The 18,222-nt window shown below is 42.9% G+C and overlaps 1 protein-coding gene across 1 annotated transcript; it reads right to left on the bottom strand.

Moving 5' to 3' along the window:
- Window positions 1-27: 27 nt before the first annotated feature.
- LOC145567618 (uncharacterized) lies at window positions 28-1,482 on the bottom strand. The gene has a single exon (XM_081626941.1). The coding sequence runs from the start codon at window positions 1,230-1,232 to the stop codon at window positions 240-242; it is 993 nt and encodes a 330-aa protein (XP_081483067.1). The 5' UTR covers window positions 1,233-1,482; the 3' UTR covers window positions 28-239.
- Window positions 1,483-18,222: the final 16,740 nt, after the last annotated feature.

Raw genomic sequence — 18,222 nt, 5'->3', positions numbered from 1 at the left:
AAAATTATAGTGCAATATAAATACCTATACATTCTTAGTAATCTGCCTCCTATCCCTTCCTGCATCATCCTTCCTCGATGACTTACCAAAATTCATTTGGACTAGAATAGCCAAAATGTGAGGAAAATTCTACTACAACTATGCTAAAATGGCACCTATTTTTTAAGAAACTAGTTAAATTAATTACTGTAACCAACAGTAATGCTTACTGACTAGCTTAGAGGTAAGTAATGAGACTTTCAACAATTCTTGGGTGTCTGTGTCCCTATCAAATCTGATAGATCAGCAAAATCATCAAAATTGAAAAAAGCTTCTTCAAAGTTGATTAAATTAGTCAAATCACCAAAATCAATTGAATCTTCATTGAAGTTGATTAAACCAGTAGCATCATCCAAATCCAGTGAACCTGCTTCCTGTTGTCGCCAGTTTCCACACAGCATGTCTGGTGAAGAGAGATCCTCTGAAGGTCTCTGATCACAATCATGACTCGATTGATCCATAGTCACAATTTCCATTGATTTAACTAACCCTTCCTTCCAATCTCTAGCGCTTGTTGCTTCATTTTGTTCTTCCTGCACTGCGTTCTCAACATCAGCAATACTGCAAGGCTTCCTGTTACTTATCACTTTGCCTGCTAGCTCATCAATCCCTTCCTTTATAGCGCCCTTAACCATATTTTTTTTATGGCTCTCCATGAAATTTGGCTCACTGTCATCATCACATTCAGGCAGTGAATCCACATAATGTCTTACTACAGAATTAACATTTCTTTCTGATGATGATCCGCAAACAGATGAACCTGTTGATACTGATCCACTGTCAGGAAAATTGAGAGTGGCTGATGCACCATAAAGAACCCGAGCAGCCTCATCATAAGCTTGAGCAGCTTCAATGGCAGTTGAGAAGGTTCCTAACCATAAACGTTTTACTTTATTACCACTGATTTCTAGCTCACTAGAGCATGGTTTGCGGATTTCGGCCACCCATTTACCCCAAACCCTCTGCCTAACACCTCTGTATCTGCAACTTGAGTTCTCTGGACCGCCTTTTCCTTTCATACAACCCCTCCTCGAACCCTTTGGCTTCTGATTCTTCTTTGTTCCAAACTCCGCCTTTCTTGAATCATTCAACACCTTTTCACTTCTCCATTTTGCTAGTGTTTCTGAAACTTCAATACTTGCATTCAGCCTTCTTTTCTTCCTTTCAACTTGATCTTCGGTTCCAAATGACATGGCTTTATTACTAAGCTGTAATTTTACAGAATTTGAGGGGTTTTAAGAGAGGTTTTGCAAAGAATTGATGGAAAATTTTACCTTGTGTAGTTTTGGACGTGAACAGGAGAAATTTCAATACTAAGAAATCTTCAAAAAAATTAAATTAATAATATAAAGTTCTCATGCTACTCCGTAAAAGATTATTACATATTTGATGACGTCTGTTTTCTTAATGTTAAGTAATAAAAAAGGTGACTTGGCGTTTCCTTGGCCGCTGGTTTTTCCTAATGTTTAAGGTTTTGCTTGTCATTTTTATATCCTTTTTGCAAGTTGTACTCGCTTTCTTGAGGATCAAGGAAGTATTTAAATTACCTTTTTGTTTTGTTGTGTTTTTGTTTTTTAATTTTTTTTTTAAAAATAATAAAAAAAAAAGTTCTACGTATTTGAATTCCTTCCACCTTTTTTTTTTTTACTTATTTCTACTTAATTTTTGTATGTGTTTCATTTCGACTTTTACAATATTCACGCTATAGTATGTGCACTTTGACCAATGTTTTATACATAGTCATACAAATAATCATACAAATACTTGTTAGAATTATCTCATTGTATAATTTTCGAATATAAACTTTTTATAATAGCCGATTAGCCGTGTCTTGGCAGATTAGGCAAGTAGGGTAGACAAAGAAGCAGTTTTTTACATGGACAAAGAATCATTTGTAATTATGTTGGCTTAATTAATTTTTTTCCTTCTAAGTTTGTGTTCATTTCCGCCAAAGTGATGATGCATTGGGGAAAAGAACCCAACCGAACAGTCTTAACATGCCATCGGTGTCCCACCTTGCCATCAAGTAGGCTATTGTATTACAAGATCGTTTAACATCTAAAACTACAAACATCAAATAATATGCTATCCGTGTGTTTTTTTTTTTTTTTTGAAGAACATGCTATCCGTTTTGATATCATCGTAAACTAAATGAATCAGGGATAAGCTAAGTCCTTCTTTGCTATCATCATCGTATACAGTTTGTGTTCTAATTTGAGGCCTTTTTTTTTTTTCCTCTCTTTCGGTAGGGTGATTAGAGGGAAAAAGCCAGTAGTTCCAATTCAAAGTATATGACATTTAACTAATTCATTGATAATTAAATATATTATTGTTTAAACTTTGTTTTAGTAATATGCCAATCGATCAATATAAAATATTAAAAAAAAAAAAAAAACATAGAGAGTACATTGTACCTTGTAATTTTTAGATTTTTTTAAAAAAAAAATTGAAAAGGTACATGAGTACTAGTTATCCGCCTATATTCTAGCTATCTTTCTTGGTATATGTCCTATATCAAGAAAGATAGCTAGAATTTAAAAAGTCCCTCTATCTCAAGAAAATACTAAAGACTAATAGACGAAAGTAAAAGAAAAATCCTGAAAATAAAAATAAATAGGAAAAATACACTTTAAGACGATTTACTTTTAATAATACCAACTAACGTTTATTATCCAATAATTCTAAAAATGGGGGTAGTTTGCCAACAATAATCTCAATGACCAGTAACCTGTTGAAAGAGTTTGTGTTTTTTTTTATTTTTTATTTTTTTTTTTAAAATTTTTTAATAGCTATGTGTCAACGTATCATTGGTGCAAAATTTAAAAAAATTAAAAAAAATTCCCAGCCACCCTACAAACCCTAACCTTGCCGGAATCCGACCAACAACCAACTCCCGACCACCGAAACCACCTCCTAGCCGACCACCGAAACCACCTCCCAGCCAACTCTCGACCACCGAAATCACCTCCCAGCCAATACCCGACCACCGAAACCACCTCCCATCCAACCCCCGACCACCGAAACCACCTCCCATCCAACCCTCGACCACCGAAACCACCTCCCATCCAACCCTCGACCACTGAAACCCCCACCTAACCTAGCCTCGACCCCCAAAACCGCCACCTCGATCCCCAAAGCAACTACAAAGTCAAACGAAACCACTGCCACACCCACTGCGAAACCCTAAATTCGACGAAAATTGGCCGGCCGCACCCCTTGACCACCAAAACTTGTCGGCCGACCTTCTAGAAGGCCAACTAACCTAGCCCCGACCCTTGTAACTGCCTACCCAGCCAACTTGATCTCAAAAACCACCAACACGCGTGTGGTGACTTTAGGTGGTTTTGGGGGTCAAGGTTGGCTGGGTTGGTGGTTTTGGAGGTCGGGGATGGGTCAAAGGTGGTTGGCCGTTCGGTTTCGGTGGGTAAGAGGGGTGGTCGGCCTGTTTCTGGCGAGGCTAAGGGTGGGGGTTAGGGTTTGACGGTAGGGATAGGTGGCTGGGAATTTTTTTTTTTTTTAATTTTTTAAAAATTTGGATCAATCATGTGTCGATACGTGTCATTGTAACCTGTTATAACGGGTTGTTGATTTGGTGTTGATCGGTCTGGACTATTGTTGGCAAACTACCCCCATAGTAAGGATTATTAGATAATAAGCCTTAGTTGGGATTATTAAAAGTAAATCGCCCATAGTTGGGATTATTAAAGCATATTTTTCCAAATAAATAAGATATATTAAGAGCAACTCCAATGTTGAAAAATGAAACTAGCTTGCAAATATTAAAAATCTTAAGCAACTACACTATTGTTACACATCTTGAGCAACTACAATGGTCGCTAATTCATTTAAAAGCTTGTCATGCCACATCATCTTCTTAAGCTACAACAATTCTAGCTATTTGTTGCTCCAATGGTGAAGCTAGTTGTAAATTAATTTATTTTAAAATTAATAATAATTTTTATCTAATAAATATTTACCAAGCTAATTAGCTCCACAAAGATAATTTGCTTGCCAAAGATAATCAACAAGATGTGCAATAATGGTATAGCTACTAGCTTAATATTTTTAATATTTGCAAGCTAGTTCATTTTCTTAATCATTGGAGTTGCTCTAACAAACTCAAGTAGACGTATTAAATTAAATGTTTAATAAAAAGTCACAAGGTAATCACTCGATTGTAGTCACAAGACTAGGTTAGGTCCCGTGCCATGCGCGGTGATGTATAGTTATTGATTATGATTGATAAAGTATTATAATCATAAATTAGTTGAGGAATAATAAAAGTATGCGATATGTTGATTTTTAAGTTGTAGGTTCTAATACTCAACTAAACAAAAGTAGGCAAAAAATCTGAGCAATATTTTTTCGTGTTGTAAAACAGGTCACAAAATTATTTTAAAAATATGAATTTTAATTTATAGTTGTCCAAAATTTTTTAGAAAGATTTGTGAAATATTTTCATTTTAAATATAATAATTACAACATATTAATATGAAATGTGTATTTTTGTTTTTTGAAACAAATATGGAATGTGTATATAAGATAATATTATTTTGTAAATAATTTGTTTCCTTATATAAATATATATATATATATATATATATATATATATATATATATTTTAAAAAAATGATTAAGGACACACCAGGAGACGACAAGTGTCATGTCTGGTGTATCTTTTAGTATATAGTTATTGATAAGTAAGGTAATCAAAATCGAGATTCTTCTAAAACTTGTGATATTTTCAAAATATATTGTTCAAGAAAATAATATGAGGTAAGATGCTTTATTTAGGAAATCAGAAGTAAAACAAGTTTTGGAATAAAGGTAAGTTCAATCATATTAAATCTTTTCGAAAATAACACAATCTTAATTTTAACAAAAAAAACCTCTCGAATATTACGAGTACTACTTTTGTTTTGTAATAGAATACTAAGGTCTCTAATAATCCATTAATCCATAACAATACTGTGTCGGCAATAAATTGATGCAAGAAAAGACACGATTATTGATAACACGATAAAGTACACGTATTATATGTCATCTTTATATGATAATTGTCGTACTTTCTCCCTACATTTAATTACTTGATTGTCATTTTTCTATATATTTCTATTATTGCTCTACTAGGATTCTTTTTCTTTGTTTTGTAGGTTTTTGCTTAAAAGGTTATATTAACAAGGATATTCGAGTTGGAGGTGTTGCACTTACGATAAGCATTGTAGCTTTGTCATGGAATAAAAGTGTTATAAGTTACAACATTTGTGGTACTTGTTTAGGGTAAAAATACCCCATGTACGTGGACCAATCCCGTAGCGACACGTGGCTCAATCAAAAGGCGACACGTGTCGCTATGGGAAGATGACGCGTGTCCAAGGCATAAAAATCCTTTGAAATCAGCATTAAAAAGGCCTTATTACATCATGGCCCAAATCTCGAGAGATCTTCATGAAAGCCGCAACCCCCCCATACTACACGTGGCATTGCCTAATTGCGCAGCTAATCACGTCACGGAATTTTAGGGTACAAACCCTAAAAGGGCACAAACTCCCACCCCTATAAATACTCCAATCATTTATGATGGGAGAGATGTATTACGACATTACATAAAAACAGCATAAAATAGCTCCAACTTCTCTCTACTTTCTCTCTCTAGCCTTTCCGTTTTAGATCTCTAACTTGATCGTCGGAGGCAAATATTCCGGTAAAGGAATATTCGTTCATTTTGCAGGTGTCCGAGTCTCGTTGCCTGAAGAGCGTGACCAGTATCCGAGGAAATCCAAAAAATACCCGAAACATTTGGCGCCGTCTGTGGGGATACTCGTCCGTTATGGCAATAGATGGTCAGACACCTAATACCGGCCCTCGTTCAGGCGAGGACGATCATGTAGAGGATATAGTCCCTACAATTCATTCCAGTGACCCTTTGACCGCCTCATTTCAAGAGGCCGATGATCCTCCAGTTACTGCTGCTTCCTTGCAGACCGTACTCAACAAACTTCGGAAGGAGTTTGAGAGCATCCGAGCTTCTACCTCTAGGCAGCCGCCCAGAAAAGAGGGAGAAAGAGCTCCAAAGAAAACTCAGAACAGAGTAACCAATGCAACAGATGCTGGGAACACCCCATTTTGCAGGCCGAATGGAAGGTCTCCTAGGGTGCCAAGAACGAATTTGTCTAGTCTGTTGGCGAAAACCCAGTCGGCTGGGGGGAGGGGCAGACAGCCTCGAAGAGAGGAAACAGAGCCGTCTCAACGCTAGAAGGACGCGAGAGACTACCTTCGGCATAAACAACGGGAACGTGCCGTTTACTCAGACACGGCCTCCACTCCCACAATGCCGGATGAATTATCCAACCACTCTCTTTCCCAGCATAGCAACTCGGCCATCTCCGGCAGGAGTCAAGTTGTGCGTACTCAAACCCCTATTCCAGTGCAATCGCTTCAGCCCCCCAGGGTTTCAACGGCATTTTGCAGCCGAGCCCCCAGGTCTTCAGACAATATGGGGCGTTCAGTCATACGTTCGGCCAGACTCCCTATTTGGCCGGACAGCCTGTGCAACCTTAGCCAATTGATTGGCAGATGCGCTTACTGACTCTTGGAGATAAGCCGCCTCCGTTTTCGCAAGAAATTTTAACTGCTCCTCAGCCGCCGAAGGTAAAAAGTGTACTCGTGGGAGCCTATGATGGTACGGGCAACCCAAAGGAACATATCACTTCGTACAGAAACCTAATGTACTTACAAAGCGTAGATGACGCTACCTGGTGCAAATGCTTCCCGGCCACTTTGAAGGGTGAGGCGCAGGATTGGTTCAATAGCCTTCCGGCCGGGTGTATCAATTGCTTTACCACTCTCAGTTTGCTATTTGTGGGAAATTTCTCTTACAACATACCACCTTGAAAGACAAGTCTTAATTTGGCAACAATTGTGCAGGGAAAAAATGAGGGCCTACGGTCGTACGTCCAGAGATTTAACCAAGAAAAAGCTCAAATTCATAATCTGCCGGATGAAATGGCTTACTCTGAATTTCTCCGGGGATTAAGGCATAATGGTTTTAAGTTTGACCTAGTAAGAAAAGAGGTTCGGACATACGCAGGTGTTCTGCGGGAAGCCGAAGCCTATATTGAGGCAGCCGACTTTTGTTCTCTTACAAAAGCAGAGGCACCGGCCAAGGGAGCTGAGAAGAAACAATCTACTCAGCAAGACTTAGCTGGAAAAAAGAAAGATGGAAACAAAAGAAAAGAAGTCTGGGTGGCCGACGGCCAGCAGCAGAAATTAAAGAAAGTCAAGACGTAAGAGCCCTAGTATGAGTTCAACAAGGACTGTTACTCCATCCCGATGGAGATCAAAGATAAGTTTGAATTTGAAAAGCCCCAGCTGTTAAGAGGCTCGGCTCAGTACAGGAACAAAAACAAGTATTGTCATTACCACAAGGACGTGGGGCATGACACAAACGATTGCATCAATTTGAAGAGATTGTTGGACAAGCTAGCCGAGAAGGGCATGCTGAATTCTTATGTAACGAAGTCCAAGTTCACATATACACGGACAGACAACACGTCCGAGAAAAAGAAGAAAAATGATAAAGAAGATGATGGGAACAGTACCGATTCGGGCTTTGTGGCCGTGATATCGGGGGGATTTTCCTCAAGCGGCCCCACCATGAAGGGAATTAAGCAGAACGCCTGGAACTTGGGAAAAGTGATGCAGGCGGACGCTGTGAAGGCTGAACCTTTCCCCGAAGTAACCGTGTCTGAAGCTGACCGGGGGGAGGTCAAAGCCCTGCACAATGATCCTATGGTGTTTATTATGAAGATAGCCAATTTGAAAGTGGGCCGAATACTGATAGATACGGGCAGCTCATCTGATATCATCAGCCTGGCCGCCCTGAAGAATTTAAAGTTCTCAGAAGATGCTTTGAAGGACATCACTCACCCCTTGGTAGGATTTGGGGGAAATATCATTCACCCAGTCGGACAGATAGATCCGCCAGTTCGATTCGGGCAAAAAGGAGAAGGGAGGGATATGGTCGTTCGATTCTTGGTAGTGAAAGAATTGACTGGCTACAATGTTATACTCGGCCGTCCCACCCTAAATGCTGCAAAGGTTGTGATCGTCCCCCATTTAATGTTGATGAAGTTTGAACGTTCGGATGGAAAGATTGGTTCGATTCAAGGGAGCCAAAAAATGGCAAAAGAGTGCACCAGTTAGCTGTTAAGCCAACGACTCGCAGACATGGAAAGCCGTCCGAGTTGAAGGGGGAAGAACCCCCACTCCAAGCATACCAGGTCGGCCAGAAGCGAAAGCAGGTCATGACCGACCAAGCATAGCAACTAATGACTGTCGGCCGGCCTGAAGAGTTGAGACCCCAGCCGGCCGGCAATCATCAAGCTGTAGTACTTGACCCCGATCAACCAGGTCGGACAGTCAGTGTCGGCATTAAGGCTATGGGTCTGCTTGGAGACGAGTTAGTTTAGCTGTTGAGAGAATTCAAGGATGTTTTTGCGTTCGAAGTCAGTGAAATGCCAGGCATAAGCCCTAACCTGGCCGTGCATAGGTTGGCTGTGAACCCAGCCGTTAAAACTGTCCTCCAGAAGAAAAGAAATCATGGGGAAGAGAGGAATCATGCGGCCGCAACTGAGGTGAAAAAGCTGCTGGACGCTGGTTTCATTCGGCAATGCTATTACCCTGATTGGGTGGCTAATGTAGTACTCGTAAAGAAGCCGAATGGAACTTGGAGAATGTGCGTGGACTATACGGATTTAAATAAGGCATGTCCTAAGGATAGCTTTCCCTTGCCTAAAATTGACCGTTTGGTTGATTCTACGGCCGGGCATGCCCTAATGAGCTTTATGGACGCATACTCCGGTTTCCATCAAATTCCTCTATGGGAAGAAGATCAAGAAAAGACCACATTTGTGACTGAGCAGGGGCTGTATTGTTACAAGGTTATGCCGTTCGGTCTCAAGAATGCCCCCGCAACATTTCAGCGACTAGTCAACACGGTCTTTAGGGATCAGCTCGGCCGGAATATGGAGGCTTACATTGATGACATGATTTTCAAGTCAAAAGAGTCGGCCGACCATCTGAAGGATCTACGAGAAACATTTACCAAACTCAGGCGGCATAAGATGATGTTAAACCCGAAGAAATGTGTCTTTGGTGTGGAGTCCGGTAAATTTCTCGGATTTTTGATTGATCAACGTGGAATTGAGGCTAACCCTGAAAAAATTCAAGTGGTCTTGGACATGAAGTCTCTAAGAACAATTAAAGAAGTGCAAAGACTGACCGGCTATTTGGCAGCACTCAGTCGGTTTCTGTCAAGATCAGGGGACAAATGCCGATATTTTTTTCAGACCATCAAAAAGAAAGCTATGTTTGAGTGGACGGAGGAAGCAGAGGAAGCACTCGTACAGTTAAAAAGTCATCTACATACATTGCCTCGGCTCGTCAGTCCACTCAAGGATGAGAAGTTGTATATCTATCTCGCTATCTCAGAGCATTCCTTAAGTGCCGTTCTGCTTGTTGAACGGGACGGCCACCAAATCCCAGTCCACTTTATCAGCCATGTGCTACACAATGCCGAACTTAGGTATCCCCCCTGTTGAAAAGTTTGGTTTAGCGTTATACATGGCATCTAAAAAGCTGTGGCCGTACTTCCTGGCACATTCAATAGTGGTGTATACTGATTAACCACTTAAGAAGCCGTTTGCAACTTTAGAAGCAAGTGGCCGCATGCTTAAATGGGCTTTAGAATTGAGAGGCTTCGACATCACGTTCGAGCTCAGAAAAGCCATAAAGGGGCAAGCCTTTGCTGATTTTTTGGCTGAGATGACACGGCCGGACTTACAGCCGGCCGGAAACCAGATCTGGAAGGTGTATGTAGATGGTAGTGCAACAGCGACCGAATGTGGCGCTGGAATCATTTGTCAATCTCCTAAGGGAGATAAGTTTGAGTATGCGCTGAGATTTCAATTTCAAGCCTCTAACAACGAGGCCGAGTACGAAGCCCTCCTGGCCGGCCTTAGAATGTGTAAGGCGGCAGGGGCAACAAAAGTGGATTTGAGCTCGGACTCCCTGCTGGTAGTCGGCCAGGTGAATGGTGACTTTGAGGCGAGGGAGCCGGCCATGATGAAATATTTGAAGATAGTCAAAGAGGAGGCCAAGGGCCTAGAGCACTTTTCACTGCAGCAAGTTCCTTGTTCGTCTAATCATCAGGCGGACGCCCTCTCCAAATTAGCATCCTCGACATCATGTGATACTCCCAAATCGATGTTTTGGAAAGTAAAATGAAAGAGGAGTATTGATGCCGAGCCAGTACAGATCATTGATAGAAGCTCTACTTGGATGGACGGAATCATCTCCTACCTAAGGGATGGATTGCTCTCGGTCGATCCCAAGGAGAGCTGGCCGATGAAAAAGAGGGTAGCCTGGTTTGAAATGAAGCGTGGGGAGTTGTTTAAGAAAGATTTTGTGAAGCCGTACCTGAAGTGTATTACCCCTGAGAGGGGACATGATATGCTGGGCGACCTTCACCAGGGGCATTGCGGCTCCCACATTGGAGGACGAGCCCTGGCTGAAAAGGCCACCCATCTGGGTACTACTGGCCGAGCTTGAAGTCGGACGCCATGAAAATGGTGAAGAAATGTGACAAGTGCCAGAGATTTGCAACCTTAATCCATCGCCTAGCTAATAGTTTGTCGGCCATAAGTAGTCCGCTCCCTTTTGCCAAATAGGGGATGGACATCTTGGGTCCGTATACGCCAGCGTCTGGCCAAAGGCGATATGTGTTTGTAGCAGTAGACTACTTCACGAAATGGGTCGAGGCCGAGGTCGCCCGGGGCATTAAGTGGACGGATGTGTCAGCTTTCATATGGAAGAGCATAATTACTCGCTTTGGTGTACCTTAGTCAATGGTGTTCGACAATGGACCTCAGTTTGAAACACCACAGCTCAAGGAATGGTTGGGGGACTAGGGCATAGCTCATTGCTTTGCCTCAGTCGGACGACCACAAGCCAACGGCCAGGTAGAGGCCTATAACAAGTTAATCTCCAACGGTACCAAGTGCAAGCTTGAAAGAGCAGGCGGCCTATGGGATGATAAGCTGGTTAATGTACTATGGTCCATACGAGCAACAACAAAGAGTTCCCCAGGAGAAACCCCATTCTTCTTGGTCTATGGTGCTGAGGCAGTTCTCCCAATTGAGATGTACAAGCCTACCCTCAGGGTGATACTATATGATGAAGCGGCCAATTGGGAAGCCATGAAAACCGCCCTAGACTTCCTTCCAGAAGCCAGGGGCAATGCGGCGCTTAGGCACGAAATTTATTGCTTGAGGATGACTAGGGCATATAATCGCCGAGTGTCAAAGCGTCCGCTAAAAATGGGAGATCTGGTACCGAGAAAAATGGAGGCTGTAGGCCGAGCAAATGAAGATGACAAGTTGACCCCAAACTGGGAAGGGCCGTATCGAGTCAGTGAAGAGGTTCGAGATGGTACATACCGTCTCGAAACCTTAAATGGTCGTCCAATTCTGCGTACATGGAACACGGACAATCTCAAAAAAGATTATGTTTAGAAGTCTTTGTACTTAGCCAAAAAACTGTATATACAGCTAGGTCTTGCTGACCGAGCCCTGTAATTAAAGTCGTACGGCCCAACAATGTAATCTTGACAAAGTTAATGAAAGTCACGCATTGTTATCTTATTTAGTTATTTGTTTTTGCATGCGTATGTCTCTGTTTTTTGAATAAAAGGACGAGTAGAAGTCATAACCATGCTGCTTGCAACATAGCAACACGGCTTATCAAAGCCAAACGAAATTACTTAAGACATGGCAAAACGGTCACAAAGGACTACAATATATATATATATATATATATATATATATATATATATATATATATATATATATATATATATATATATATATATATATATATATATATATATATATATATACTTTCATAAGTACAGGAAAACGTTCGCCTCCTATTGGGGCGGACGGAGAAAGGCACAAGGTACCCTAAATCCGTCAAGGACATTTACCTCCTTAAATGGGGGCAAGGGCATACCTAGGCAAAGTAGCCCAGCCAAACTTAGAAATTTAAAAGTTGAGATATTACTTGAAATTTCTTGAGTATGTCCGAGCGATAGATTCAACGGACGGCTCACATGAAGCCCGTAATACGGCCGCAATAGCTGTTGATTCGGCGTTGCACCTAGTCCAAGGGCAATCATTACTATGATTTGATTAACTTGCTAGTAGTCATACCCTTTGAGGTATAAAAACTACCAAGTCAATCAAACCATTCATAGTATGGACTAGGCGAACGCCGAATAAAAGGGCATACCCCCCATTGTACGAAAGCATAAGAGCATAAAAGCCTAAAAACGTAAAAAGTGCTAAACGTAAAAGTGCTCAAAATTTGCTAAGTACAAAATAGATAAAATGGAAAACCGCTCAGAAGGCGGCAAAATTTGCATTAATTAAAACCTCTCAAAAGGCGGCAAAATATCTTACAAAGTCGCTCAAAACAGGCGGCACTGAATAAAAAGAAAAATTGTTTAACAAAAGAAGATTGAAAAGCTAAAATCAGGGGACGGTTGGAGGATCATTTTCTTGGACAGGCTCCTCGGAGACAAGGGCGGACGCACCATCAGCAGGCTTTTCGTTGTTTTCCTCTTCGCCCTCGGCTTCGTCTGCCTCCTTTTCATCTTCCTCATCCTCCGAAGTGGCCGGTGTAACGACCAGTTCGGGAGAAGGCTGACCGGCCTTCTTAGCCTCTTCCCTGAGGCAGACGAAGTTTAGACGCTTGGTAAAGCGCTCCTGATAATAGGCGGCCTCTCCGTCATCCACCATGAGCTCAAATGCCTCGAAGAAGTGGCTTTTCAACCTGTCCTCGGCATTTTGCTCGATGCGGACGACCTCGTCTGCGCTAGGTGGCCGAGGTGCCTTCAGCTGTTTAGTTAATTCCTCAACGGACCTCTTCAAAGTCTCCACCTCGGCCCGGAGAGCGTCCGCCTCATCCAAGGCCTCCTTGACATTCTTTTGGGCTAGGGCCACGTCGCTCTTCAGCTTTTCGGAGGCCTCGAACCCTTCCTTCCAGCGCTGGTCGTCCAGGACAGCCATATCTCTTTCCTGCCTAATGGTCTCCCTGGCCAAGGTCTCTTCCTCGAGAGCCTTGCCCAGCTTGACCAGGTCCTCAGCTTGCCGTGCCGCCTTGTTGGACATCGCGTTGATCTGAGTTTCGAAGTAGGTGCGTTGGACAGCGGCCGTCCCGGTAACGGCATCTTGGGCTTTCTGGACCTTTTCCCAAGCTCTTCTCAGCTTCTCGTTCTCTTTATCCTTCCATTCAAGGAAAGCAGTTAACCGCAGGAAGAGCTGCGTACAAGACAAAGTGAGTTAGCAAAATAAAAATGAAAGTATTCTAAGTATGAATAAGTTCCGGAATGCTACCTCAGCGCTGCAATTAATCATAGGGCCGAGGAAGCCCTCATGAATACCCCTGCAGCTTGTCTCGCTGCTCAGCAGGGACGGCCCTGCCCATGACTTCTCTCATGGCCTTTTTATCCGCCCCAGTAAGTGACTGGCCGGGCAGCTTCATATTTAACTCCTCCGTAATATCTGCACACGGGCATGAAGGAGTTTAGTTTGAGTAATAAGACTTAAAAAGACAAAATTGTGCAAGGTTGTCTAAACTAACCGTCCGAGAAGCTCGGAGGAGAAAGAGGGTTAAAGGTAAATGGAGGAGGCGGTGCAGGTTCGTCGCCCCCCTCACTTGTGCGGCTGGGTTGGTCACCGGCCGACTGAGAGGCCTCGAGCCAATCAGATTTTTGGACTCTCTGGACGGGCGGAGTCAAGATGGGTCCGGTCGGTTTTGCCGGGGTCGACTTACCCCTATCGTCCGTTCTCACGGACTCATCATGGAGCGGCTTGGCGGCCGGATCCACGGACTTGGAGACCCCGCTATCACCCAGCCGAGGTTGCTCTCCTTTAGACTGCTCAGAAGCAGTCCGCGACTTAGTCTTCGCCGCCGTGGTGGAAGGGGTCTTGGATGCGACCGTCTTCCTTTTCTTGGACGCCTTTCCGTCCTTGTCATCCTTAGCAGCCGAGGACAACTGCTTTCGTTTAGCTCTGGGGGTAGGAGTGGCCAGCTGAAAAAATCAAGCAAAAGTTAAAAAAAAATAAAATTTGGAACAACATCAAGCAAAACCTAGCAACACGAACGATAGACCTCAAAAAACTTTATACCTCCTTAGTTTGTTCGTACATCTTCCGACGAGCCTTGTACCGAGCAAGATCAATCTCGAACATGTCAGCTTCCCCCTTCTACTCCTTGTCCAGCATGGCGTACGCTTCCTCTGCAAAAACAAAATTTAACCAATAGTTAGAATAATTTCCAACACGAAATGAGTTCGGACGCCAGAGAGAGATAAAGTCCCACCTTGGGGAATGTTTGTGTACAGGCCACATGCGGACATAAAAATTGGGTCCCTGAGCCAGCCGGCCAAGGGGATCTAGTTCTGGGGCACGACCACCAACTTTCCATCCTGTCTAACCTTCTTGACTTTGAAATATTCAAGTTGGTGAGCCTGGTCTAGGTGGACGGGTGGTTTGTATGGTCTATGATACCCTCGGCCGAGTTGGATCGGCTTGGCATTAAACCGATTCATCCGCAAATTGAACTCTGTATCCTTGGTTTTGATGCGGTAGAACCGATTCTTTCAATCACGCCACTTCGACACACGGTCCATCACCACCATATAATCCTTTGCGGTGCTAAGTATGAACCATCCATCCGTGTGCTTCTCGAGGCGGATCATTGCGTGCATCTCGCAGAAAACCGGGAAATCCGGCTTGAAGCCCTTACGGATGCACGTCACCAAGTACCCAAATATGTTCAACTAGCTGTTTGGCACCAGCTGAAAGAGGGCAGTATCGTACTCGTCCAATACTGTACGAATGAAGGGGTGAAGGGGGAAACGAATTCCAACGTCTAAAGCAGCTCGATAGACGCTGAATGATCTGCGGCACGGCCGCTCATCCTCCCAGGCGGCCACCGAAAGAGACCTTTGCACGGCCGCTCATCCTCTCAGGCGGCCACCGAAAGAGACCTTTTCGGGGCCTTAAGTTCAAATCCTTCTCCCAGCTGGAGAAACGCCTTGTACTTGTCAAAGCCATCATTCAAGTAGGCTAGGGCCGTGTTACTCACCGTACAGGCGTACGGGTCCTTAAAGGTGTTTGCATTGGCAACGACCTCCTCGGCCGTTGCCTCACCCTCGGCCGCATTCCCGCCTTCGGCCGTATCCACTGCCTCCTCTTCTCCAGGGCGAACAGCAAATCCAAACTCAGTGGACAAAACTCTATCCAGATCAGCAGCCTCGGCCGAGCTCCTACTTCTGGAGCCGTGGCCGCCCCTAGAGACAGCTGCCTCTTCAGGAACTAAGAGACCCTTGCCCTTGTCCCTTGTAGCGGCCTCCTGATTTGTCGAAGAAGGGTTGCTGCGAGGTGGCAGATCGGACGACTCATTAATGATGACCCCAGTCCTAGGCTTGTCCGTTCTGCTATGTTGGAGATGGGATGGTGCAGGAACTGAGACGGACGGACCAGCAGTGGCCGCCCGAGAAAGGGAAGGAGGCCTCTCACGAGATAAAAACTCGGCGGCTTGCATGACCGAGTTGGCATGTTGAGAGGACCTGAGTTCCGGGGTTGACCCGGACACTCCCGCAGAAGAAGAGACGCCCTGTGCACGTTTGCGCTCTTCAAAAGAAGAAGTTACTTCCACGGTCGAGCAATAAGTACCCGTGGAAGCAGTTGTATGGGTAGTAGACCCGGTTTCTACGTCCATGTTATTTGGGTCATAAGGATTCCTAGGATTGACCAGACTACCGTCTGGATTTCTGGCCGCATGAAGATCATATTTTTGCCTTGTCCTTGCCATGTCCGAATGCAGGGACAGAGAAGAATAGGTGGAGGTGAGTAGGTACGCACTAGAAATGGACCCACTCCCTGAAGGAGACAACTCGTCTCCGTCCACTCTAGACTCCTCAGTCCCAGGCGAACAGCCGGCCTCATGAGGAGAAACGGACGAAGCCCAGTGTTGAGCCAGATTTGAAAAAATAAATAACACAAAGGAAAGATAATAATACAAGTAAAGGTGAAGGGAAAGAAAACAGGCGGCCTACCTCTGTCCGTGTAGAAAACTCGAAGAGTTCTTGAAAAGTCTTGAGAGTTGACCGGAAAACTCAAAAATACACCCAGAAAACTCAACAACACGGCGGAGCTCTTGAAGATTCAAAGAAAAAATACTTTCTCTCTCTAAAAGCTGTGACCTCTCTCTAAAAATCTTAAAGTTCCAAAGTGTGAGAATGAGGTCAAAACCCCTGTATATATAGGAAAAATTTATGGGGGCATATCGGTAAATTCATCTTTCCCGCCTAAGGAAGCTGAACGATTATAATTTGAAAATTTGACCTAGAATTTAAGGGGGCAAAAGGACAATGCTGTTAGAATGAACGGAAAAAGAGACGGCCAAATAACGGTGCGTCCGAAATGACGGACAAAATAGATGGAACTAAAGCTTCCATCTCAATAGATAGACGTCCGCTTTCCCCCCGAAAATTTAGGCGGCGTACCTTGTCTGCTTCCCTCTTAGAGCTAGGCGTCCTCTAGATCCTTAGGCGGACGAAAGCAGCATGCCTGCCTAAGACGGCCAACTTCGAATGGGGCGGACAGATCTATGCACCTTAGCTGTTCGCCCAATCTCTGTATACCCGTACGCTTCAAGGCAAGTGAAAAAACAAAGGAGGCAACCGTTATCGTACGAGCCACCCCCTCTGAGGGGCTAATGTTTAGGGTAAAAATACCCCATGTATGTGGACCAATCCCATAGCGACACGTGGCCCAATCAAAGGGCGACACGTGTCGCTATGGGAAGATGACGCGTGTCCAAGGCATAAAAAGCCCTTGAAATCAGCATTAAAAAGGCCTTATTACGTCATGGCCCAAATCCCGAGAGATCTTCATGAAAGCCGCAAAACGAGTATCCGAGGAAATCCAAAAATACTCGAAAAAGTACTTTTGTGAAGCTAAATACAATACATGGCAATAAAATTGTGGCACCAAGTAAGCATGGCAGCCTATTCTGCAACCCAATTGAGGTGCATAGCACTCCTGCGCAGCCTAATTGCGGCTAGCTCACTAAATGAATTAGAAGAAGCACGATGGCAGACTACACCGCAGCTCGCCTGCGGCTCATGACATTGTACCGCAACATACCTGCGGCATCATCTGTTAGATGACGTTTAATAGAGGTTTTGGATAGATTTTTGCCGATTATCTTAGAGTCCTATTGATAATTATTTTACCTAATACATAAGCATTTAAATAGGAGATAGTGGCCGCTTAATAAGGAGTGAGGTAGAATTAAGGCTTTGTTCACTTTATCTTATTTTTGTTGAAGTGATATTATTTTTACTTAACTGAAATTATTTTTTTATTGAACTTAAATTGTTTTTACTGAACTAAATTATTTTTATAGATTTTCTATTATATTTCTGCTTTAAGTTTACTGATTTTTACTAAACTGAAATTATTTTTGCCAAATATTATTTTTTTTATGATGAAGTGAACAATGCCTAATTTTTGTAGTACATACTACCTCCGTTTTTTATTAGTTGACACGTTTTGACTTTAGCACTATTTACACACCCCCTTTGACCATGTTTTGTGATTTATATGTAAGGAAAAATATAGTCAAGTGAGATCTTATTAGATTCGTCAAAATGTATATTTTCATAATGTCAACTTTTTATAATTTTTGCTTATCGGTAATTAAAGATATTAATAATTTAATTTGTGCATTGGCAAACGTGACTAAAGAAACGTGTCAACTAAAAAGAAACGAAGGAAGTATTGGTTTTGATATTTCACATTGGCCGGACCTTTGTGTCCATAGATTTATTCTTATTTGCTTGATTTATTTTAGTAATGATGTTTTCTTAGCATATTAATTATAGGGTTAGATTGAAACCTAGTCATGATTGATACTTGATTTATTCTGTTAAGTTCTCAATTAATTGTTTATATTGTTCATGTTTAATTGATTGTGCTTATGCCAATACTAGATTAGAGATAATAGTATTGTTATTATTCCTTTGTTTTAATCGCAACGAGAGTTAGGTTT

The sequence above is a fragment of the Chenopodium album genome, chromosome 11, assembly GCF_948465745.1.
Source record: "Chenopodium album chromosome 11, dcCheAlbu1.1, whole genome shotgun sequence".
Lineage (NCBI taxonomy): Eukaryota > Viridiplantae > Streptophyta > Magnoliopsida > Caryophyllales > Amaranthaceae > Chenopodium > Chenopodium album.
This window is presented reverse-complemented; position numbering and strand designations above follow the sequence as displayed.